Source organism: Dendrobates tinctorius, unplaced genomic scaffold, assembly GCF_039654945.1.
Source record: "Dendrobates tinctorius isolate UK_male_01 unplaced genomic scaffold, ASM3965494v1 ptg000025l, whole genome shotgun sequence".
NCBI lineage: Eukaryota > Metazoa > Chordata > Amphibia > Anura > Dendrobatidae > Dendrobates > Dendrobates tinctorius.
Window position 1 is genome coordinate 13,720,518 of NW_027361693.1, and position 21,965 is coordinate 13,742,482.

The 21,965-nt window shown below is 40.3% G+C and overlaps 1 protein-coding gene across 2 annotated transcripts in view; it reads right to left on the minus strand.

The window, feature by feature from the left end:
* Positions 1 to 21,965, minus strand: part of LOC141084627 (cadherin-12-like) — a 1,440,185-nt gene that overhangs the window by 53,459 nt on the left and 1,364,761 nt on the right. For both annotated transcript variants that reach the window (XM_073569451.1, XM_073569452.1), the window contains one exon: positions 16,579 to 16,766. In XM_073569451.1, the coding sequence (XP_073425552.1) occupies positions 16,579 to 16,766 (188 nt within the window). The remainder of the gene's footprint in view (positions 1 to 16,578; positions 16,767 to 21,965) is intronic.

The window sequence follows — 21,965 nt, forward strand, 5'->3', positions numbered from 1 at the left end:
AGTCTCGAAAGCGTGAAATTTGTTATCATCTTTTGAGTTACCAATTAAAACGTATAATCCACTGAGGACTCTAAAATTTTCATATTTTGTTACCTGACTAACATTCTTTTCTTTTGAACTACACACCGTGAACCTTCTGGCTTCTTTTTTTGGGAATTGCATTGGTCTGCCACCTCTCAAGTTCACAACTTTGATCAGTTTGCTGTTTGGTTTCCCCCATTGTAATATTGTAATCATTTGCATATTCCCAGTGCCTTCTGGGATAAGTGAAGAGTCTCCGCGAGCTCAACGATCACTGGGTTTTGGCCGTTGCAGCTGAAAAGAGGAAATCGGAAAACCAGGGGAAGAGTCTTGAGGAGATCATTTGCATATTCCCAGTGCCTTCTGGGATAAGTGAAGAGTCTCCGCGAGCTCAACGATCACTGGGTTTTGGCCGTTGCAGCTGAAAAGAGGAAATCGGAAAACCAGGGGAAGAGTCTTGAGGAGATCATTTGCATATTCCCAGTGCCTTCTGGGATAAGTGAAGAGTCTCCGCGAGCTCAACGATCACTGGGTTTTGGCCGTTGCAGCTGAAAAGAGGAAATCGGAAAACCAGGGGAAGAGTCTTGAGGAGATCATTTGCATATTCCCAGTGCCTTCTGGGATAAGTGAAGAGTCTCCGCGAGCTCAACGATCACTGGGTTTTGGCCGTTGCAGCTGAAAAGAGGAAATCGGAAAAACCGTGCGCCGATATTTGGCCTCATCTTTCATCGTTTTTAAGAAATCTCAAGATGGAAGAGGCCAGGAGCCATTTGGTGAGCTGCATTTCTTGCTACATGTTCACAGACTTACCAGTGGAAAAGCCAAACTTCACATGCCACAAATGCAAGCTTGTGTCCCTGTTGGAGGAAAAGTTGCAAAATCTCGAAGAGAGGTTAGCTACGTTGAAGATCATTAAGGAAGGTGAAGAGTTCTTGGACAGAGCAGAATTATCTCTTCATGTTACAGAAAGAGAAGAAATTCGAAGTGCACCTGAAGAAACAGAGGAATGGAGACATGTGACCCAGAGAAGCAGGAGGATCAGGAGGCAGTCAGCACCCATACTGCTCAGAAACCAGTACCAGGCTCTCACGCAGGAAAACAATGAAGAAATACATCAGGATAAGACTTTGCCAACAAGCAGCAACCTTGTACGCCTTCAGAGTCCTCCTGGATGGAGAAAGAAAAATGTTGTGAAGAAGAAACGGAGAGTGGTGGTCATGGGGGATTCCCTGTTGAGAGGAACTGAGGCCGCTATCTGCAGACCGGATATAACTTCAAGAGAAATGTGTTGTCTTCCAGGTGCAAAAATTAAAGATGTGTCTGACAGGATATCAGGACTCTTCAGACCTACAGATGACTACCCATTCCTGCTACTACATGTGGGGACAAATGACACTGCAAGAAACGACCTGGAAACCATCTGCAGAGACTTTGAAGACTTAGGTAAGAAAGTGAAAGAACTGGGAGCGCAGGTGGTCTTCTCTTCCATCCTCCCAGTGGATGGCCATGGAACAAGGAGGTGGAATAAGATTCTGCAGGTGAACAACTGGCTACGTCGATGGTGCCGTCAGCAACGATTTGGATTTCTGGATCACGGAGTGAACTACTTATACGATGGACTACTTGCTAGAGATGGGGTGCACCTTACGAAGACTGGTAAGCATGTATTTGGAAGTCGCCTTGCTACACTTGTAAGGAGAGCTTTAAACTAGAACAACATGGGAAGGGAAGCAAAAGACCAGAAAAAGCCATACACCTGACAAATGCTATTGAGAACTCTGCTATTAGAAGTGGAAAGGAAGAACAAAGACGAAAGAATCTAATTAATAAAAATATTGGAGAAAGAGAAACCAATCACAAACTAAAATGTTTCTATACTAATGCACAAAGCATGGGCAACAAACAAGGAGAATTGGAACTACTAACACAGGAAAAGAAATATGATGTCATTGGAATCACTGAAACTTGGTGGGACAATACACATGATTGGAATACAAGACTAGAAGGATACAACTTATTTGCAAGAAACAGACTTGATAAACGAGGAGGAGGTGTCGCATTGTATGTTAGAAACGCGTATATCTGCACAGAGATTGAAGCTTCAGAGACTGGGAGTTCTGTGGAAACTGTTTGGGTAAGAATACAAGGACAGAACAATGGAAAGGACACCATTGTAGGCATTTACTACAGGCCGCCTGTGCAAGCTGAAGCTATGGATGAACTCTTTATGCATCAAATGGCCAAGTTCTCCAAAAAATATGACATAGTTGTCATGGGAGATTTCAACTATCCAGACATTTGTTGGGAATCTCTCTCAGGCAAAACTAACAGGTCAAGGAAATTCTTATCCTCTCTTGCTGACAACTTTATCTTCCAAAAGGTAAGGGAGAAAACAAGGGGAACTGCTACCTTGGATCTAATCCTTATAAACAGGGAGGAAATGGTTGAGGAGGTAAAAGTGGCTGGGACCCTAGGAGGTAGCGACCATGCTATTTTAGAATTTTGGATAACTAGAGGCGGAAGACCTGTGAAGACTCAGACGTCAAGGTTAGATTTCAGAAAGGCAGATTTTAAGGGATTCAGAAAGAGAATTGGAGGGATCCAATGGCTGGATATCCTTAAAGACAAAAATGTCCAGGAAGGATGGGAAATCTTGAAAAATGAAATTCTCAAAGCACAGTTGTTAACAATTCCGAAAAGAGGGAAGAATAGGAAGCAGTTAAGGAAACCAGGATGGATGAACATAGAACTTAAGCACATGCTAAAAAGGAAGAAAAAAATGTTTATAAAATGGAAAGAGGGAGGCATATCTAAAGAAGAATATAATGCTGTCTGCAGAACCTGCAGGGCACAAATCAGATTATCTAAAGCTGAAAATGAATTGAGGCTTGCAAGAGATGTCAAAAGCAATAATAAAGGATTTTGGGGATATGTCAAAAGTAAAAGAAAAGTCAAAGATGCTATAGGATTTTTACAGGATGAAAATGATGAAATGGTAAGACAGGATGTTGAGAAGGCTGAACTTTTAAATTCCTATTTTGCATCTGTTTTCTCTCAGAAAGGAAATGTAACATCAACTGTTATTCACTGTCCTATTAAGGGAATAGAAGAATCCAGGATATCTATAAACAGAAAGATAGTGAGGAAACACTTAGCTAGCCTAAATGAATTCAAGTCTCCAGGTCCAGATGAATTACACCCCAGAGTACTGAAGGAGATAGCAGAAGAAATTTTTGAACCCCTCTCTATAATCTTTGAAAATTCTTGGAGAACAGGAGAAGTGCCAGAAGACTGGAGAAGAGCAAATGTTGTTCCTATCTTCAAAAAGGGGAAGAAGGTGGACCCAGGTAACTATAGGCCGGTGAGTCTGACTTCTATACCAGGAAAGATCTTTGAACAAATTATTAAACAACATGTATGTCAATACCTGGATAAGAATGAAGTGATTAAACAGAGTCAGCATGGGTTTGTAACTAATAAGTCATGTCAGACTAACTTAATTTCCTTCTATGACGGTATCACTGATTGGGTGGATCAAGGAAATGCTGTAGATATAGTATATCTTGACTTCAGCAAAGCATTTGAAGTCTCTCATACAATCCTTATTGAAAAAATGATTAAGTATGGAATGGACAAGGCAACTGTTAGGTGGATTCATAACTGGCTTAGTGATCGGACCCAAAGAGTGGTCGTAAATGGCTGCACATCCAGTTGGAAGAATGTCTCAAGTGGGGTACCACAGGGCTCTGTCCTGGGCCCTGTATTGTTCAACATCTTTATCAACGATTTAGATGAAGGCATTGAGGGTAAACTGATTAAATTTGCTGATGACACAAAGCTAGGAGGGATAGCTAATACTAGAGAAGAGAGAGAGAGGATTCAAAAAGATTTAAATAAACTGGAGAAGTGGGCAGCAACAAACAGAATGGTTTTTAACAGGGAGAAATGCAAAGTACTACATCTGGGCAATAAAAATGGAAAAAGCATATATAGAATGGGAGGAATAGGGCTAAGTGACAGCACATGTGAAAAAGACTTGGGTATACTAATAGATCACAGACTGAATATGAGTCAACAGTGTGATGCAGCAGCAAAAAAGGCAAATGCAATTCTAGGATGTATTAACAGAAGCATACAGTCTAGATCACGTGAAGTCATTATTTCCCTCTACTCCTCTTTGGTCAGACCTCATCTGGAATATTGTGTCCAGTTTTGGGCACCACATTTTAAAAAAGACATCAACAAACTGGAGCAAGTTCAGAAAAGAGCGACCAGAATGGTGACCGGTCTGCAAACCCTGTCTTATGAGGAAAGGTTGCAGGATTTGGGAATGTTTAGTTTGCAAAAGAGAAGACTGAGAGGAGACTTAATAGCTGTCTACAAATATCTAAAGGGCTGTCACATTGTAGAAGGATCAACTTTATTCTCATTTGCACAAGGAAAGACTAGAAGCAATGGGATGAAACTGAATGGGAGGAGACACAGATTAGATATTAGAAAAAACTTTTTGACAGTTAGAGTGATCAATGAGTGGAACAGGCTGCCACGAGAAGTGGTGAGTTCTCCTTCAATGGAAGTCTTCAAACAGAGGCTGGACAGACATCTGACTGGGATGATTTAGCGAATCCTGCTTTGAGCAGGGGGTTGGACCAGATGGCCCAGGAGGTCCCTTCCAACTCTACGATTCTATGATTCTATGATTCTATGATTCTATGATTGTGCAATATTTTCACTCATTATGAGTGACTTTAATATCCCTAGTGAAAAAAATGAAATCTGCATCTCTGTTTCTAACCTAAAAGGGTATTCTAAAGCTGTCTCTTGAGTACATCAGAGCCACACATTCTCAGTACAGTTTCTTTACTTCTTGGTTTCAAACAGGAGCAGGCAAAATGGAAAAGATGATAGACTGGTCCAAAATAGTTAAACAAAGTACACTTTATTATTAAAATGATAACAGCTAGCGTGGGGAAAGGAGCTATATATAATATATGTGACAAAAATACATATGCTGTGAAGACCTGGATCACACACATCATGGGCACGGCTGTATACAACAAGGAATCACACATAATGCTGCTGACAGTTATACAATTAAATCCCTAAATCACCAACCATAATGTCATAGCAGTAAGTAACTAGGGGGTAAAGTCCCTGACTAGGAAAAGGTGCGTAATATCATAGGTGTAGAAATATTTATACAGGGTGGGCAATTTATAAGGTTAGACCTGGGTGGGCCATTTATATGGATGCACCAAAATTAAATGGGAATGGTTGGTGATATCAACTTCCTGCTTGTGTCACATTAGTATATGGGAGGGGGAAAACATTTCAAGATGGGTGGTGACCATGGTGGCTATTTGGAAGTCAGCCCAACCAGGTGTATCCATACAAATGGCCTACTCAGGTGTATCCATATAAATGGCCCACCCTGTATATGCAAGGTACAGCCAGAATCCCTGAGGGGGTGTGCATCCACCTTTACACACATTTTGGTACTGCCTTCAACGGGGGCATGCATGTCCTAAGATGTGCTGTGTATTTATAGCTGTGCGGCATGCTGTACTGATCTGGATGTGGCCCCACGCAAGTGGCATCCCCGGCCAGAGGTGACACATGTGACGCCATGACAACTGTGATGACAACCGGCATCGGCATCACACAGTGGAAGGCAACACATTGAGATGCTAATCACTACGCCAAGATGCCGAGGGCCAGCAAGGGTAACCGAAGCATGATGTGTGCACTCAAGGTTTTCACAGCATATATATTTTTATGACGTATAATATATATATATATAGTGATGCAGTGACCCCTGTGACAGCTAGAGGGCGCTGTATGGGCTGCCCGGGACATGCATGCAGGCATTCCATTTGTTATGATGGGAAAATGGTGAGTGGCAGGATTATAAATGGCTGATATGTATCACAGGGGTGGGTGCCCTGTGATAGAAGCTGGGATATGTATTAATCAGCAGAGATACACTGCTGGGAATGTGTTGCTGTGTATCAGGGAAGCTTCCAGGTGACTTGGTGAGATGGGTGGGACCAGTCACCAACAAACCCATCCAGGGGCATGTGTCTGAACGCCCAATGTAAAGCCTGTGTGTGTATGGCTGGGTGTGTTGAAAGGACCTGCAATGAGGTCATGAGCCATGTGATCCATACCTCACCTGTGGGTGTGGCTATGGACCATATAATGTGCCTGAGGTCTGGTCACATGAGAGAGAGTGTGTACCTGAATGGTTCAGGGTGCGAGGTCCTGGAGGGTCAGCGTTGGGAGATCCTAGGAGAAGGATTGGATCCCTGGAGCACGTACTGCGACCTTGGACCTGGTGAGGCCGGTGTGTTGGGAGACCCTGGGAGGAGGATCGGATCCGTAAATAGCACCAGGTGAGACCTGTGTGTTGAACGGTTCCAAAGTGGGAACGGACATCCTGAATACCACACAGACAGGCCACGTGTGTTTGCAGAGTCAGTGACAGCACTGCATTGGGGGAGCTACTGTCCGTCTGTGGATCTGGACTGTCAGGTGGCTTGGTGAGCAAGGCGTAGTCTGGGGTGGTGATCCCAGTTCGGCAGCTTCCCTGAAAGAGAGGACTACCAAAGAGTCAGTATCTGGAGCAGGAGCTCCTTCGAGGTAACCCTGGACATGGGATATAACTGTTAGTGTCAGTGATGTTCTATGGACATTAATGAACTGTATGGCATGCGGTCGCCCATGGTAACTGGACAGTGAGGGGGTCCATCGTGTTTAGAGACTGCAAGGAAAAGCCATATGTTGAAATGTTATGGACTATGTGTAAGCCTGTGAAGTATAACATGGCTTACGGTGCGGTTTATGATGCTATAATAAACCGCATGGACTGTTTTTTTTAAAAAACCCCATGCCTGACCATAATAATCCGCAGCCAAGTGAGTGTCCCCCAACACTAACAATAAGCGCTACCTTGCAATATATATATATATATATATATACATACACAGTATATATATATATATCCTCTTTCTCCACATTAGTTGTTATTCTTTTAATAACGTGTACTTTGTTTAACTATTTTGGATCAGTTTATCATCTTTTCCTTTCTGTCTGCTCATGTTCCATGATAATAGGTCCATGTTTGCCTATTACATACACTCAGCTCATATTTTTTTACATGAGTCTGTTTACATGACTGTCATTACCAAGTGCTTTTGTTGTTTGAGTGTTTCTTATTTGGTTTCTAACAGGGCAGGTTCTACTTTGTGAGTGACAGCTCTGATGAGTAGTAAAACTGTTGGAATAAAAAACTACACTGATCAAAAAATAAAGGGAACACTTAAACAACAGAATATAACACCAAGTAAATCAAACTTCTGTGAAATCAAACTGTCCACTTAGGAAGCAACACTGATTGACAATCAGTTTCACATGCTGTTGTGCAAATGGAATAGACAGCAGATGGAAATTATTAGCAATTATCGAGACACCCTCAATAAAGGAGTGGTTCTGCAGGTGGGGACCACAGACCACATCTCAGTACCAATGCTTTCTGGCTGATGTTTTGGTCACTTTTGAATGTTGGTTGTGCTTTCACACTCGTGGTAGCATGAGTTAGATTCTGTTTTTTGAGTGTTCCCTTTATGTTTTTGAGCAGTGTATAAAGCTCTGCATATGTTATGCTTTAACACATTCCGCTATTGGTAGTTTGTTCTAGAACGTATACTTATATTAACACATATAAGTAGAAGAGCATTTGAGCAACATAGAGGAAACAGACCTCCTAATAAAGCTGCAGGACTTATGATTTTGGAGTTAAGTTGAGAGGGAGAAAGTTGAGCAGATAACTGCTGTTTATAAACTAATGGGCTGGCTGGAGAGAGATGACTGCGATATTAAGAGTTAACCTCCCTCCTTGAATGGAATTACTGGACAGAGTCTGAGGGCCCTGCTCCTTGGAAATCAGCTGTATACTGGAAAAGTTAAAATCTGCAACTCCATAAGATTGAGAGCAGATAGAAAAAGCAATTCAATAGCAAACTTGCTTATTTTCATACTGTCTAAATACTGTAATTAAAGAAATGTAATAACTTGAGAACACCCCTATAAAAGGGGTTGTTTCTTAGGAAACTACAGTCAGGGCATAATCTTGTTTGAAAGAGAACAAGTCCATTAACCATTCCTATGTCTCTCACAACTTACTCTTTCACATGCAGTATTTAATTTGTCCGGTCTTCTACTCTCTCTGCTCAGTTTCTTGCTTTACTAAATCTCATTTTCTATTTTATGTCCATAACTTTCTCTTTTTTCACTACTCTAAAATCTCATCCATTCCCAGAAACACTGAGCTATCGCTTAAAGAAATCTGCACCCTATTAACAGCACAGCAGCACATTGCCATGCTCCAGTCTCTATTGCTTCCAATCCCTTATTCATCCTGTCCCAATCTTAAACATTACAGCAGAACTATTGGCCGTAAAGATGTTGCTTTCTCCGGATTTTCTCTCCCCTTCTGACCGGTTTAGAGTGAATCATTTGTTCAGTCTATTTCAGCATGTGGTAGTAATATAACTCCTAGGCAGCATACCCGCTGTTTTACATTTATGGGATTTTTCTTTATATCCATACAGATCATTACTTCCTCATTTATGTTACGTGCACCTCAAAAAACATCTACAAGATGTTCCATTTACGTGCTGTGGAAAAAGCCAAAGCGCAGATTTATTCTCAGCTTGATGAACTCATTATTACCTGGTTACTCCTGCATATTTATTCTGTACACAATAGTCAGGCTCTCCTTTCTGTCAAATTGTTACACCAATGCCTGTCTCCTGTGCCAGTCATGAGAGCATTCTATCTACTTAATTTTTTTGACAACTTATCCAAAAACATTTTTTATTGACATATTATAAAACCATAATAAATCAGAAGTCTATAGCCCAGAATACCTTAATAGCATTCACTGTGAACTATATATTGATGATAATTATAGTCCTAAAAATCCATACAAGCAAATTAATTTTACCGAAAAAGTAAAGTGCGCCATTTTTCCGAGACTGGACATGAATTTCTGGCTGGCTTGTATCTCTGCTGCCTATTCTACCTATATCTTCTTCCATATACATATCTACCACAAGGATGGACATATTATTGGTGCAATTTGTGCAGCCACCAAGGGGACCAAGATGGAAGGGGGCCATTGTCACCTCCAAACCAGGTGGAATTGTGCATTATGATGAGTTATTGGACAGCAAGGGGCCCATATACTGTAGGTATCGTTCTTGCTCATAGGCTCTCTACTGTGTGTCCCCCACTGTTTTACCATTGTACACATACTCTAATGGTTAAGAAATGTTTTCTTAATCCAAACTTTCCACTTCCGCCTTCTAGACAGTTCCTGCTCTGCACCAGGTCTTTGGAGTTGGACTCCTCATACAATTAAGGAATTAACTACTTGTATAGCCTTTATTTCTTCAGACTGTAAGCTCTTGCAAACAGGGCCTTCATATCTCTTTTTAGAATTATTAGTTCACCACTTTCTAATGTCTGGTGATGGTTGCACTTGTACTATTTAAAATATAAAGTGCTATGAACTATAATTGTGCTATATATACGTTCATAATTATTACTTATCTCCTTTCCAACCACAGAAGGTTTCTTTCAATTTGCGTAACTTCCAAAACTTTAAATCAATAAGTATATTATCTCATACATTGTAAAATGAAACACATTTTTATTTCCAAATGCCTTTATGTAAGTATCAGAAAATGCTGTAGAAAACATAAGGTGGAACTTAAAACAGATATTAATTCTTATCCAAGAGAGACATCTAGTGGTGATTTAAAAGTTTACACACTCATAGTTTTCAAGATGTAGTCCCAGCTAAAATAAGCACAATAAACAATTCTTAATATGCCACAAATCTTGGCAAAATCAATGTGATACATTTAAAGATTTGACATAAACTGGTTAAAAGATATGCATTCCTTACTTATCCCTCTCTTTTAAAAGAAATGTTGAGCTTTTCTGTTCATAAATTATTTAAAAACTAAACCCCCTATAGAAATAATTAATTTTAAAAAGAAGGATTTTACTTTTCACATTACTGTGTTCACTGTCACCAGAGTTCTCTGGGGGTTATATTATTTCCAAAGTTGTCTCATGGCTCTTTATTTAGGAGCTTATTGCTCCTGTCTCCCTTGGCTTCCTGCTTATCAGGAGGTGATTTGCTCTTGAAAATTGACAGTTCTGACCGGCAGCATGAACCATTGGCAGACATACCACAGATGGAGCCACACCAAGGCCCTAAAGTGGAGGGAGGGCCCTTGAAGGGTGGCTAGTAATGAGGGTAATCTGACCTGTTTCTCAGAGCATGAGGCTATGGGGTTTATTGCCAGATTCCCCTCATCATAATCAATGTGCTGGGCGTGAAGTAATTCTTCAGCTCCACTGCTTACAAGAGAAAATAGCAGCGGAGCTGCAGGATCATGTCCTCTGCTTCCTGCCTAGCGCTCTCTCATTGACACAGATGTATGCGACGTGATGACTTGATGACTTTTTGAAAAGTTGCAGGAAAAAAAGAAAGAAGCAATGGTGGGGGAACAGATGGAGAGGTGAATGTGTATTTTTACCAGTACACTGGGGAGAGGACAATGATGGGAGTAGAGAAAGGTCAAAGTTGGGAGTGGGAAAAGGACACTAATTGGAGTGGGGAGAGGACAATGAGGGGTGGTGGGAGAGGACAATGATGGAAGTGGAGAGTGGACAATGATTGGATTAGTGAGAGCACAATGATGAGAGTGGGGGAGAGGACAATGATAAGACTGGGAAGAGTAAAATGATGGATGTTGGGAGGACAATGATGAGAGTGGGGAGAGGACAATGATGGGGTGGGGAGTGGGCAATGATTGGATTATCGAGAGCACAATGAGAGTTGGTTGGAGAGGACAATGATTGGATTTGGGAGAGTGGAGAAGGATGAGGGTGGGGAGAGGACAATGATGAGGGTGGGGAGAGGACAATGAGGGGAAGTGAGAGAGGACAATGATTGGAGTTGGGAGAGGACAATGATGGGAATAGGGTGAGGACAATGATGGGAATTGGGAGAGGACAATTAGGGAAGTGGGGAGAGCACAGTGATGGAATAGGGAGAGGACAATGATGGAAGTGTGTGAGAGGACAATGATTGGAGTGGGGAGATGACAATGAGGAGTGGTGGGAGAGGACAATAATGGTAGTAGGGAGAGAACAGTGATGGGAGTGGGGAGAGGACAATGATGGGAGTGGGGGAAAGGACAATGATAAGACTGGGGAGAGGACAATGATGGAGGTGAGGGAAAGGACAATGATGAAGGTTGGGAGAGTAGAATGATGGATGTGGGGGAGTACAATAATGGATGTGATGGAGAATAATAAGGGGTGTGGGAGAGGTCAATGATGGAAGTGGGGAGAGGACAATGATGGTAGTGGGGAGAGGACAATGACCGTCATCAGTCAAACAGGATGGAAGGTCATTGTAAGACCAAAACATTTCTTTATTTTTGGACTTCCTGCACAACATAAAATTGTTTGCTTACAACATTTACCTGAGTGCCGAGTTTTCTACAAGATTTACATTGGATAGGATCCTACTTTGGGCACCAGCCAAAGGAGTGTTAAAATTAACATTTTTGATTCATGTGAAATGTCCGTGTGCTGCCTGATTTTTCTATCTGATGGTACATAGCGCTGTTCTTGGTTACATAATTTCCTCTTTTATTATGTATAACATTGTCACTTATTACACACCATACTCTCTAATTATATATAGTGCCGTCTCGTATTAAAGAGCTTCCTCTGCTCTTTTATGTATAGTGCTGTTCCTTACATAGTGTATTCTTGTTACTCACAGCACCCTCTTTTATTACCTAGTCCTCTCTTGCTAGATATAAAATGATTGGTGATGGAGTAGTCAGTGACCAGAAGCCAGTCCATCAGAATCCTCCATTAGGGATATATAATCTGATATGTAATGGTTTGTGGCTTACATACTGTAACAAAAGGGGGCATTGCGTAATAAAGAATGGTAATATACATAATAAAGGAGACTATGTCAGATTATATACACATACATGATCAAAATTGTTGGTACCCCTCGCTTAATGACAGAAACACTCACAATGGTCACAGAAATAACTTGAATCTACCAAAAGTAATAATAAATAATAAATTTATGAAAATGAACAAATGGAAGTCAGATATTGCTTTTCAACCATGATTCCACAGAATTTAAAAAAAATAAAACTCATGAAATAGGCCTGGACAGAAATGATGGTGCCCCTGAAAATAATATAGCATAAGGGATATGTTAAATCAAGATGTGTCCACTAATTAGCATCACAGGTGTCTACAATCTTGGAATCAGTGAGTGGGCCTGTATAGAAGACAACAGATACTCACTGTGCTCTTTGGTAATATTTTGTGTATCACACTCAACATGGACCAGAGAAAGCGAAGGAAAGATTTGCCTCAGGAGATTAGAAAGAAAATTATAGACAAACATGTTAAAGGTAAAAGTTTTAAGACCACCTCCAAGCAGCTTGATATTCCTGTGTCTACAGTTGCACTTATTATTCAGAAATTTAAGCTCCATGGGACTGTAGCCAACCTCCCTGGACGTGGCCACAGGAGGAAAATTGATGACAAATCAAAGAGACAGATAATACGAATGGTAACAAAAGTGCACAGAAAAACTTCTAAATATATTAAAGGTGATCTTCAAGATCAAGGAACATCAGTGTCAGATCGCACCATCCATCATTGCATGACCCAAAGTGGACTTCATGGGAGATGACTAAGGATGAAACCATTGTTGAAAAAAGATCATAAAAAAGCCAGACTGGAATTTGCTAAACTACATGTTGACAAGCAACAAAGCTTCTAGGAGAATGCCCTATGGACAGGTGAGAAAAAATGGAACTTTTTGGCAAGGCACATCAACTCTATGTTCACAGATGGAAAAATGAAGCATATTAAGAAAAGAACGCTGTCCCTGCTGTGAAACATGGAGGAGGCTCTGTTATGTTATGGGGCTGCTTTGCTACATCTGGCACATTGTGTCTAGAATCTGTGCAAGGTACAATGAAATCTCAACACTATCAAGGGATTCTAGAGAGAAATGAGCTACCCAGTGTCAGAAAGCTTGGTCTCAGTCGCAGGTCATTGGTCTTACAACAGGATAATGACCCAAAACACACAGCTAAAAACAACAAAGAATGGCTAAGAGGAAAGTATTGAACTATTCTGAAGTGGCCTTCTATGAGCCCTGACCTAAATTTTACTGATCATCATTGGAAAGAGCTGAAACATGCCATCTGGAAAAGGCAACCTTCTAACATGAGACAACTGGAGGAGTTTGCTCTTGAGGAGATGGCTAAAATGCATGTCGAGAGGTGCAGAAGTCTCATTGTCAGTTACAGGAATCGTATCATTACAGTGATTGCCTCAAAAGGTTTTCAACAAAATAAGTTAAGGGTACCACATTTCTGTCCAGGCCTATTTCATGAGTTTTATTTTGAAAAAAATTCTGTGGAAGCATGGTTGAAAAGCCATGTCTGAATTTCATTTGTTCATTATCATAGATTTTTGATTTATTATTACTTTTGTCAGATTCAATTTATTTCTGTGACCATTTTAGGTTTTTCTGTCATTAATCAAGGGGTACCAACAATTTTGACCACGTGTGTGTGTGTGTGTGTCTATATATATATATATATATATATATTTTAGTGGGACAGTGTTCACACCGTGCGGTAATGAGGCAGTGACCCAGTAAAGTTCAACGCAAATGTCTTTATTGTCCAAAACTCACAAGTGAAAAACAGTATCCTCTAGATCACAGCCAGGGCATCAAAACAGTCCGTATCTGAGACCGGTTGCTGTGGGTGAATGCACCACAGTGTCATGCTGAGGTGGTGACAGGTGTTTGCTTCCCTTGATTCTGTGTTTACTTCACACCAGACAAATGTTGCAGAGCCACCTGCTCTGCAGCTTGGAAACAAACACTGATTCACCCAACCTTTGCTGCAGGGTTTTTAAATGAGATCTGTGGCCACTTGCAAAGCCCCCGTCACACATAGCGATCTCGCTAGCGAGATCGCTGCTGAGTCACAAGTTTTGTGACACAACAGCAATCTCACCAGTGAGATCGCTGTGTGTGACAGCTATCAACGACCGTCCCCCCTGCTGGGTATCGCTGATCACTGTGGAAACCTCTGGACATTTTTGGGGTCGCTGGTCTCCCGCTGGTCAGCACGCATTGCTGTGTGTGACAAGCGGGAGACCAGCGACCAGTGAGCAGGAGCTGGTAACTAGGGTAAACGCAGGGTTTCTAAGGAGCGCAGCACCTAGAAACTCGATGTGTACCTTAGTTACCAGCTTGCTGAAGCAGGGAGCTGGTAACCAAGGTACACATCGAGTTTTAAAGTGACGCACGCCCCTTAGAAACCAGATGTGTACCTTAGTTACCAGCTCCCTGCATCAGCACGCTGGTAACTAAAGTACACAGCGATGTTGTGTGCTTGGCATCGCTGGTGCTGATTGCTGGTGAAGCTGCCTGGTTGACAGCTCACCAGCGATCATGTAGCGACTCACCAGCAATCCTGACACGGTGATATCGTTGTCGGGATCGCTGGAGAGTCGCTATGTGAGACAGGGCCCTAAGACCCGGCTGGAAGAAGTGAACTGTGCCACTACAATCCTGTAGTTCACTCCAAAATTAAAAGCCCATGACGGATGTCCTTAAATATGTCTTGGTCAAACAGCTTGACCAAGTCTACACTTACTTTTATCCTACACTGTCATCACAGCTATGTCTGTGACTGCAATGCACTCCAGCAGCCTCAATGCGCTTCTGTGTGCATCCTGGAGGATACACATTGTCCCTTGCATATTATACTATATATATATATATATATATACTGTATATATATATATATATATATATTTATATATATATACTGTGTGTATATATATATTTATATCTGTAGATTAGTCACCGTAAAAGGAGGGGGACCCAGACACATTGTACAGCCTCAAACTGTACTAATATCCCCATCCGCATCCTTGTATACATGATTCTCTCATTCCCATCCTGGCATTCATGACCCCCTTATCCCTATCCTGGTATGTATAGCCCCCATCCTCTCCTTAAATGCATGGTTCCCATCACCATCCTGGTGTGCATGACCCACATCAGAAAACATAAACATACTCATAAACCATTCTACTTTCCCTACTTCTGTTCTGATGCCAGCACGTTATTTATGCTTGTAAACACCATGGCAGTAATGTCATGTGCTACTTACAAGGTGAGGGCATCAGCTGTCGGAATACTCACTGCTCCCACGGCTATGACTATAGGTATGTGGTGCAGTACATATTCATTTCTCTGGGACCCACTTGTCGGCCACTACCGCTCCCCCACCTCCCCATCCATAGCCACAGCAGTTATATCTGGACTATAAGACACACACCCCTTTGCCCTTCAAGTTTTCAAAGAAAAAAGTGCACCTTATAGTCTGAAAAATATGGTTACTATTTGATCACCTACCAACCAGCAAGAATTATGGCTCTCACAGACCTGTTAGCTTTGCTTAAAGAAGCCCTCCTACTCTGCACTCATTATCTGTTTTAATTTCACCTGTTTGAACCATGTATAAAAGAATCCTGTCCACACACTCAATCACACTCCAACCTCTCTAACATGGCCAAGAGCAAAGAGTTGTCTAACGACACCAGGGAAAAAAAAATTGTAGACCTGCACATGTCTGGGATGTGCTACAGAACAATAGGTAAGCAGCTTGGTGAGAAGACAACTGTTGACACACTAATGGTAAAAACAATCATACTGATGGTAAAAAAGGACACACAGACCATACATGGATGGTAAACACTGGCACACTGATGATAAAAACGGACACTTTGATGACACAGCTGACACACTGATGATAAAAATGGATACAAAGATGACACACTGATGATTAAAGTGCATACACTGATGACACCCTGATGGTAAAAACGGATACATGGATCATATACAGTTGACGAAAACTGACTCATTGATGCACAACACTGTTGACACTGGTACCAATTTTAAACATGAACATGTGTATGAAGCTTAAGGTGGCCGGAAGCATTGCCATACTATACACCTTTAAATTAACCCAATAACTGCAGGTTAATAGCTTTCTGGACACGGCAGGCTCCATGTCAAACTTTACATCTATACTATGCTTCTTGATTGCAAGACTAGACTATAGAAGTTTGTATTCTCTAAGCACAGATGACATATACTACATCATACATATTGATGCTATATATAAAAAATAAGATAAAAAATAAGATTTTGCCGTGCATTACAAATAAAAACTTTGCTTAATCTATTTTTCTAAATCTAAAAGGCCAATAAAATAAGTTGCTGAAGTGAGTAGCACCCAAAAGTTGAAGGTAATAACCTGCGTGTTGTATTGCCATGCACAAAACTAGTCGGCATCTCATTATGCCAAAATTTCTCCACAATATGTTTGTAGAAGGATTTACCTTCTTCAGCATTAAAATTCCTTCCTGCGTATCATTATCTGTTATGATATCAAACAGATTGCCGCCATCACCAGGAACAATATTGTATTGGATTTCTGCATTTTTTCCAAAGTCGGGGTCCACTGCCCGTATCCTACCAATTGGTAACCAAACTGGTGAGCTCTCTGGTACCTTTAAATGAAATATACCTGGAAAAGACAGATAACAGAAAAAAAATTAAAAATCTTTCAAATATGGCATTTTTTCTATTTGTAAGATCACATTTCCATTGTCCAAATTGCTCAAAAATTGCGTAAAATTTGTATGTAGTGCTATTGCAAATTATGCAAATCCTAGAAATCTCCCTTAGAGATGAAACGGTAAAATTTATTTATCATATACAAAAGGTGATTTTACTGTGTGAAAAAAGCATAACCCGACTTATAAGATAGAAAGTGATTGCCTAATATGTACTGTATTACTTCAAGGGAAGGGACGACCCTTTCAGGGCATCAAGCGCAAACCATAACATTAGGTTTTACAGTTACAAATAGATCTGATCATAAAATGCTAAAAGGTCACCTCTAGCATTGCCTAGAGGATTGAAGGATCACTCATCTCTATTTATTTCATAAGGAAAAATACCATTGCTGACTGGTCAACCAAAGCATTTCATCTATGACCAATTAACCCTAATTTGCATTTGCATGCTTAATTGGAAATTAATAGGAAGTTTAACACAAAACCAATTTGTTTACTGCAGAAAATGCATTATGTGGGAAGAATTCAGCCATAAACTTTTCATGCCATGGAAATATGACAGATTTCTCTATGATAGAAATAGAAGAATTAGAAAAAAGAATAAGCATGTTCGCATTTGTGCCAATTTTACCATTTTTCTGAGAATATCTGTAAAAAATATTTCATATGACAAAAATCATTAATGCCTGAAGGACCACATTGACTATAAAAGCATCGATAGGGTTGTGGACATTTGCTGGAAAAATAATAATTTTACTAGAAAATTAGTCCTGCAATTTTTTTTCTGGTTTCTTAGACAGAATCTGTGATGCAGACCTCTAACAGTCTCCAGCGCAGATGAGAATTTAGCCTTATGTAAGGGACTAAACATCTGTATGAAATAATTTTCTCATGAAGATTTCAATCATTACAGGGATTTTTTCATGTTCTAAAGTGAAGGCGTATCACTATAATGAGAACCAAGTGTATGATCAATTGCGCTCCTCCATGTGAGACCCCCAATGATCCTGAGAATTAAAAGGACTCAGCACTGGTATGAAACTGCAACTAATTTACTTTTCTAAACAAGCTACCTGGTGGTGCAGAAAATTACACCTAGTCACATTCAAGTGGCCTGTAGGCCAATAGAAGCTAACAAAAAATATAGTAGGTTCATCAGTTGTCAGTATGAAGGGGTGGTGGTGAGTTCTCCTTCAATGGAGGTGGTGAGTTCTCCTGCAATGGAAGTCTTCAAACGGAGGTTGGACAGACATCTGTCTGAGATGGTTTAGTGAATCCTGCATTGAGCAGGGGGTTGGGCACGATGACTATATTAGTCCCTGCCAACTCTAACATTCGATGATTGTCTAAGGGGGTATTTTCTGGTTTATTCCTGTCCATCTGAGCAGTAATTAGTAGGCTGATGTGAATACATGCAGAGATGAGCAGCATAGTCAGAGAACTGCTGCTACACAATATACAGAGCTGTGTTGTTGGGGCTTTGGACACTGAGGATATATTGGAGTCTTTAAAAGGTGGGGATGACAGGTCTGATGCCCAATGATTTAATACTGGTGATGATGAATCCTAAGGTAGACCATCAATATAAATGTTCAAAGCCAACCCTTTTAATTTTGAGTCCCTATTTGACTATTTGAGACTAGGCCAGTGTTGGGACAGATTCTTTGAAATTATTCTAAAATATCCAGTTATCATAAATTATAAAACAATAAATACATGGCTACAACACATATATTTTTACTCACTATAAGTGTTCGTTCACACAACCATATTTTTGGTCCAAGTGGTGTCCAAGAAAAAAAGTCAGCACTCGGACAAGTGTTATTCAATAGGGCAGGGCAGATGAGCGATTTTTTATCACTGACTAAATTTGCTAGAGAAATTAATTTCGGATGTCATACAGAGATACAGTATAGCTTCCGATTTTTATGGATGCATTGCAATTCTGTAACGTAGTAAAATGCAAATAGTCTTGCATAATTTTAATAATAAAAAAGGATTGAACGTGGACTGCACAAGGTTGTCCAGTGAGAAGAAAATATCATTTTTCTAGATGAAACTCAGAACAATTTTTTGCCTAAAATGTAAGTACCGTGCTAGGCAGTGTATACTATACACATCTGCGACTATTTAGATTCAAGTCTTGCATTATCCCTTTAACGAAGAGCGCCGTATAAGTTGACCTCCTCCCACTTCTGCTAACTTGATAAATGATGCTATCTCAGACAGAAGCATTTCTAGCCGCTGACCCTGTGACCTTCTCAGAAAATGGCGATGCAACCTGAATTATTTTATTACAGATTTTTCAACAATTAAATAACAAGAACAAATTTGAAATTTTGGTATCACCATAGTCATGCTGACCTGGAAAAACCATACTATTTTTACTATTTAGCTATTTTTACCACACAGTGAACACCATAAAATGAAATCTCCCAAAAATTGCAAAATGGCAATTTTTTTTTTCAATTTCATCTCTTAGGAATTTTTTTTTTTGTACATCACATGGCAAAATGGATGATGTCATAGAAAAGTGCAACTCTGTCTGCAAGAACACGTAACTTTATATGGCTATGTGGCCAGAAAAATAAAAAAATACACATTATATATGGTTTTTAAAAGGAATAAAAGTGCAAATATGAAGTATTGCCCTGTCATTATGAGGTTAATGAACCCTGGTAACCATTATAGCCCATATATAAGAAAAAAAATCCTTCTGTAGAGCAACATTACCACTGCGTTATTTAGCTCACAGACAGAGCATGCATGGTTTCCATCTAAAGTACATACAATATGGTAAAGCATGACCAATATATAGGAATAAATCAAATATAGAGTCACTGCACACGTGGATTTTTGCAAAAGTGGAAAATCTTTATTTCTATTAGACGGTGAAGAAGCGACAGCTTATTTTGATGTTTCGGCCTCACAATGGCCTTTATCATATAGTCGCCCTTCGAGAAGAAAGATTGTAGTCATCGGTTAGATAGTTTCACTGTTAGACAATGTTTTAAGAGTAAATGGATTGTGAATTCACTGCACAGGCACGGCGGTGCCTGCATCCACCACTGCCACCAACGATTGCGATGTACCTTGGGCACACTGGCATAATTGTGGATCCTCTAGAATCACTTATCTTAAAGGCAATTAGCTTTTGGCACATTCACACAGCTGTGGATCCCCTTGAACCAGGACCACTTGCTACAAAGGACAATCCATTTACTCTTAAAACATTGTCTAACAGTGAAACTGCAAGTTTTTCCTATGTTATCTGAAGACAGCAGACGTAGAGACTAAAGCCCCCTTCACACATAGCGAGAGTGCTAGCGATATCGCTAAAGCGTCACCAATTTTGTGACGCAACAGCCATATCGATAGCAATCTCGCTACATGTGGCACTTACCTCCGACCCGGCTCCCTGCTGGATATTGCTGATCGCGTGAAAATGGGATGGTCCATTTATCGTCGTTGGCTTCCTGCTGGCGCCGACGAGTGAATCCATGGACACGGGGGGAAGACGTCACCCTCACTGTGTTGTGACAGGTAAGTGATGACCGCCGACTGCTGCTGCATCCCTGGTGAGATCTGCATGTTTGGCAGCTCACTAGTGACCATTTAGAGATGCACCAGTGATCTTGACTGGGTTGCATCATTGTCGGATCGCTGGTGCATCGCTAAATGTAGCGGGACCTTTAGACACAGAATTCAGGGATGTCACTTATCAAACTGTTGTTTACTAACTGTGAAGAGATTAACATTGCCAGACTACACTAGTCCTCCTGTGATAAGCAGCTCACTGTCTATCGACTTTGTACATGGAGAGCCTGGAGGGGGCGGGTTTAGCTTTCTCAGCCCTGCTTCATACTAAATGTAAAAGCTCTGATTGTGTCAGAACCGCTGCTCCCAGTAATCTAAGTGATACGTCTTTGGATTCAGCTTCTCTTTGCCTACATCATGTTGCTCTCAGATGAGGTAGCAAAAACCTGCCGACATATTCCCTTTATGGCATGGTGTTTCTGACTTCCTTTCTAGTCTTCATTAATTGGAGATTTTCTAATATGTCTTGTGGCCAATTTATTAGAAACTCATAATGACACAATGATTCACACGTATTCAGATATTGTATCTAGCTGTTACTATATGGAAACAGTGCAGCCATTATTCCTGCATTCTCAGATGAACATTGTACAATGGACAGGTGCTGTAATTTAATCCAACGTCAATAAACTATTAAAAACATGTAGTAATGGCAGAGATAGGATGAACAATGAAACCGAAAGATAGAACATTACGTCTCTCAAAAATAATTGATGGTTTTATCCTCCATGCCTGCATTATATATGCTATGCATCAAAACATAAATCACGTTGAAAAGCGTTCCCTAGTACTTGTACTTTCAGCCTTAATTATATGGCATACATACTATATACTGATTTCTATCATGGTTTATCGACTTGCTTTGTATATTCTTCATGGAAACAGGGTCAGCCTTTGATATATTCAAGGCAGGCAAGCCACCAAGTGTGTGCTAACCTTGAGCATCTTACATGCTCATACATCATATAGTGTGACCTTGGATATACATGCATGGCTGACATTTTATTTCTAAGTGTCATTCTAAGGAAATGAGGTCTGTAATTAGCCAAGGAAAACACTGAATTAGAGGGAAGTTAAATATATTTGAATGATGATTATGAATATTTTTGCTAACAGCATACATTTATTTTAGATTAGCAAATTGATATAATTTTAATGAAAGGGATTTTGAACACTTAAGAACAATAGGGTCCAAAAATCCAAAAGAATAGAAATCCCACATCTTTGCTTTCATTGTTTACAAGAGCATTGTGGATTAACCCCTTCATGACCATGTAATTTTCCATTTTTTGTGCTTTTGTTTTGTCCTCTTATTCCAAGAGCCATATTTTTTTTATTTTTAAGTCTCCATATCCATATGAGTTCTTTATTTTAAGTGGGACAAATTGTATTTTTCAATCACATCATTCATTTTATCATATGATTCACAAAACAACAGGAAAAAAAATGACAAGCGCAATGAAAATGAAAAAAGTGCAGTTTTTGTTTTTTTATTATATACCATGTTCATTATATAGTAAAACTGACCTGACAATATGATTCTCCATATC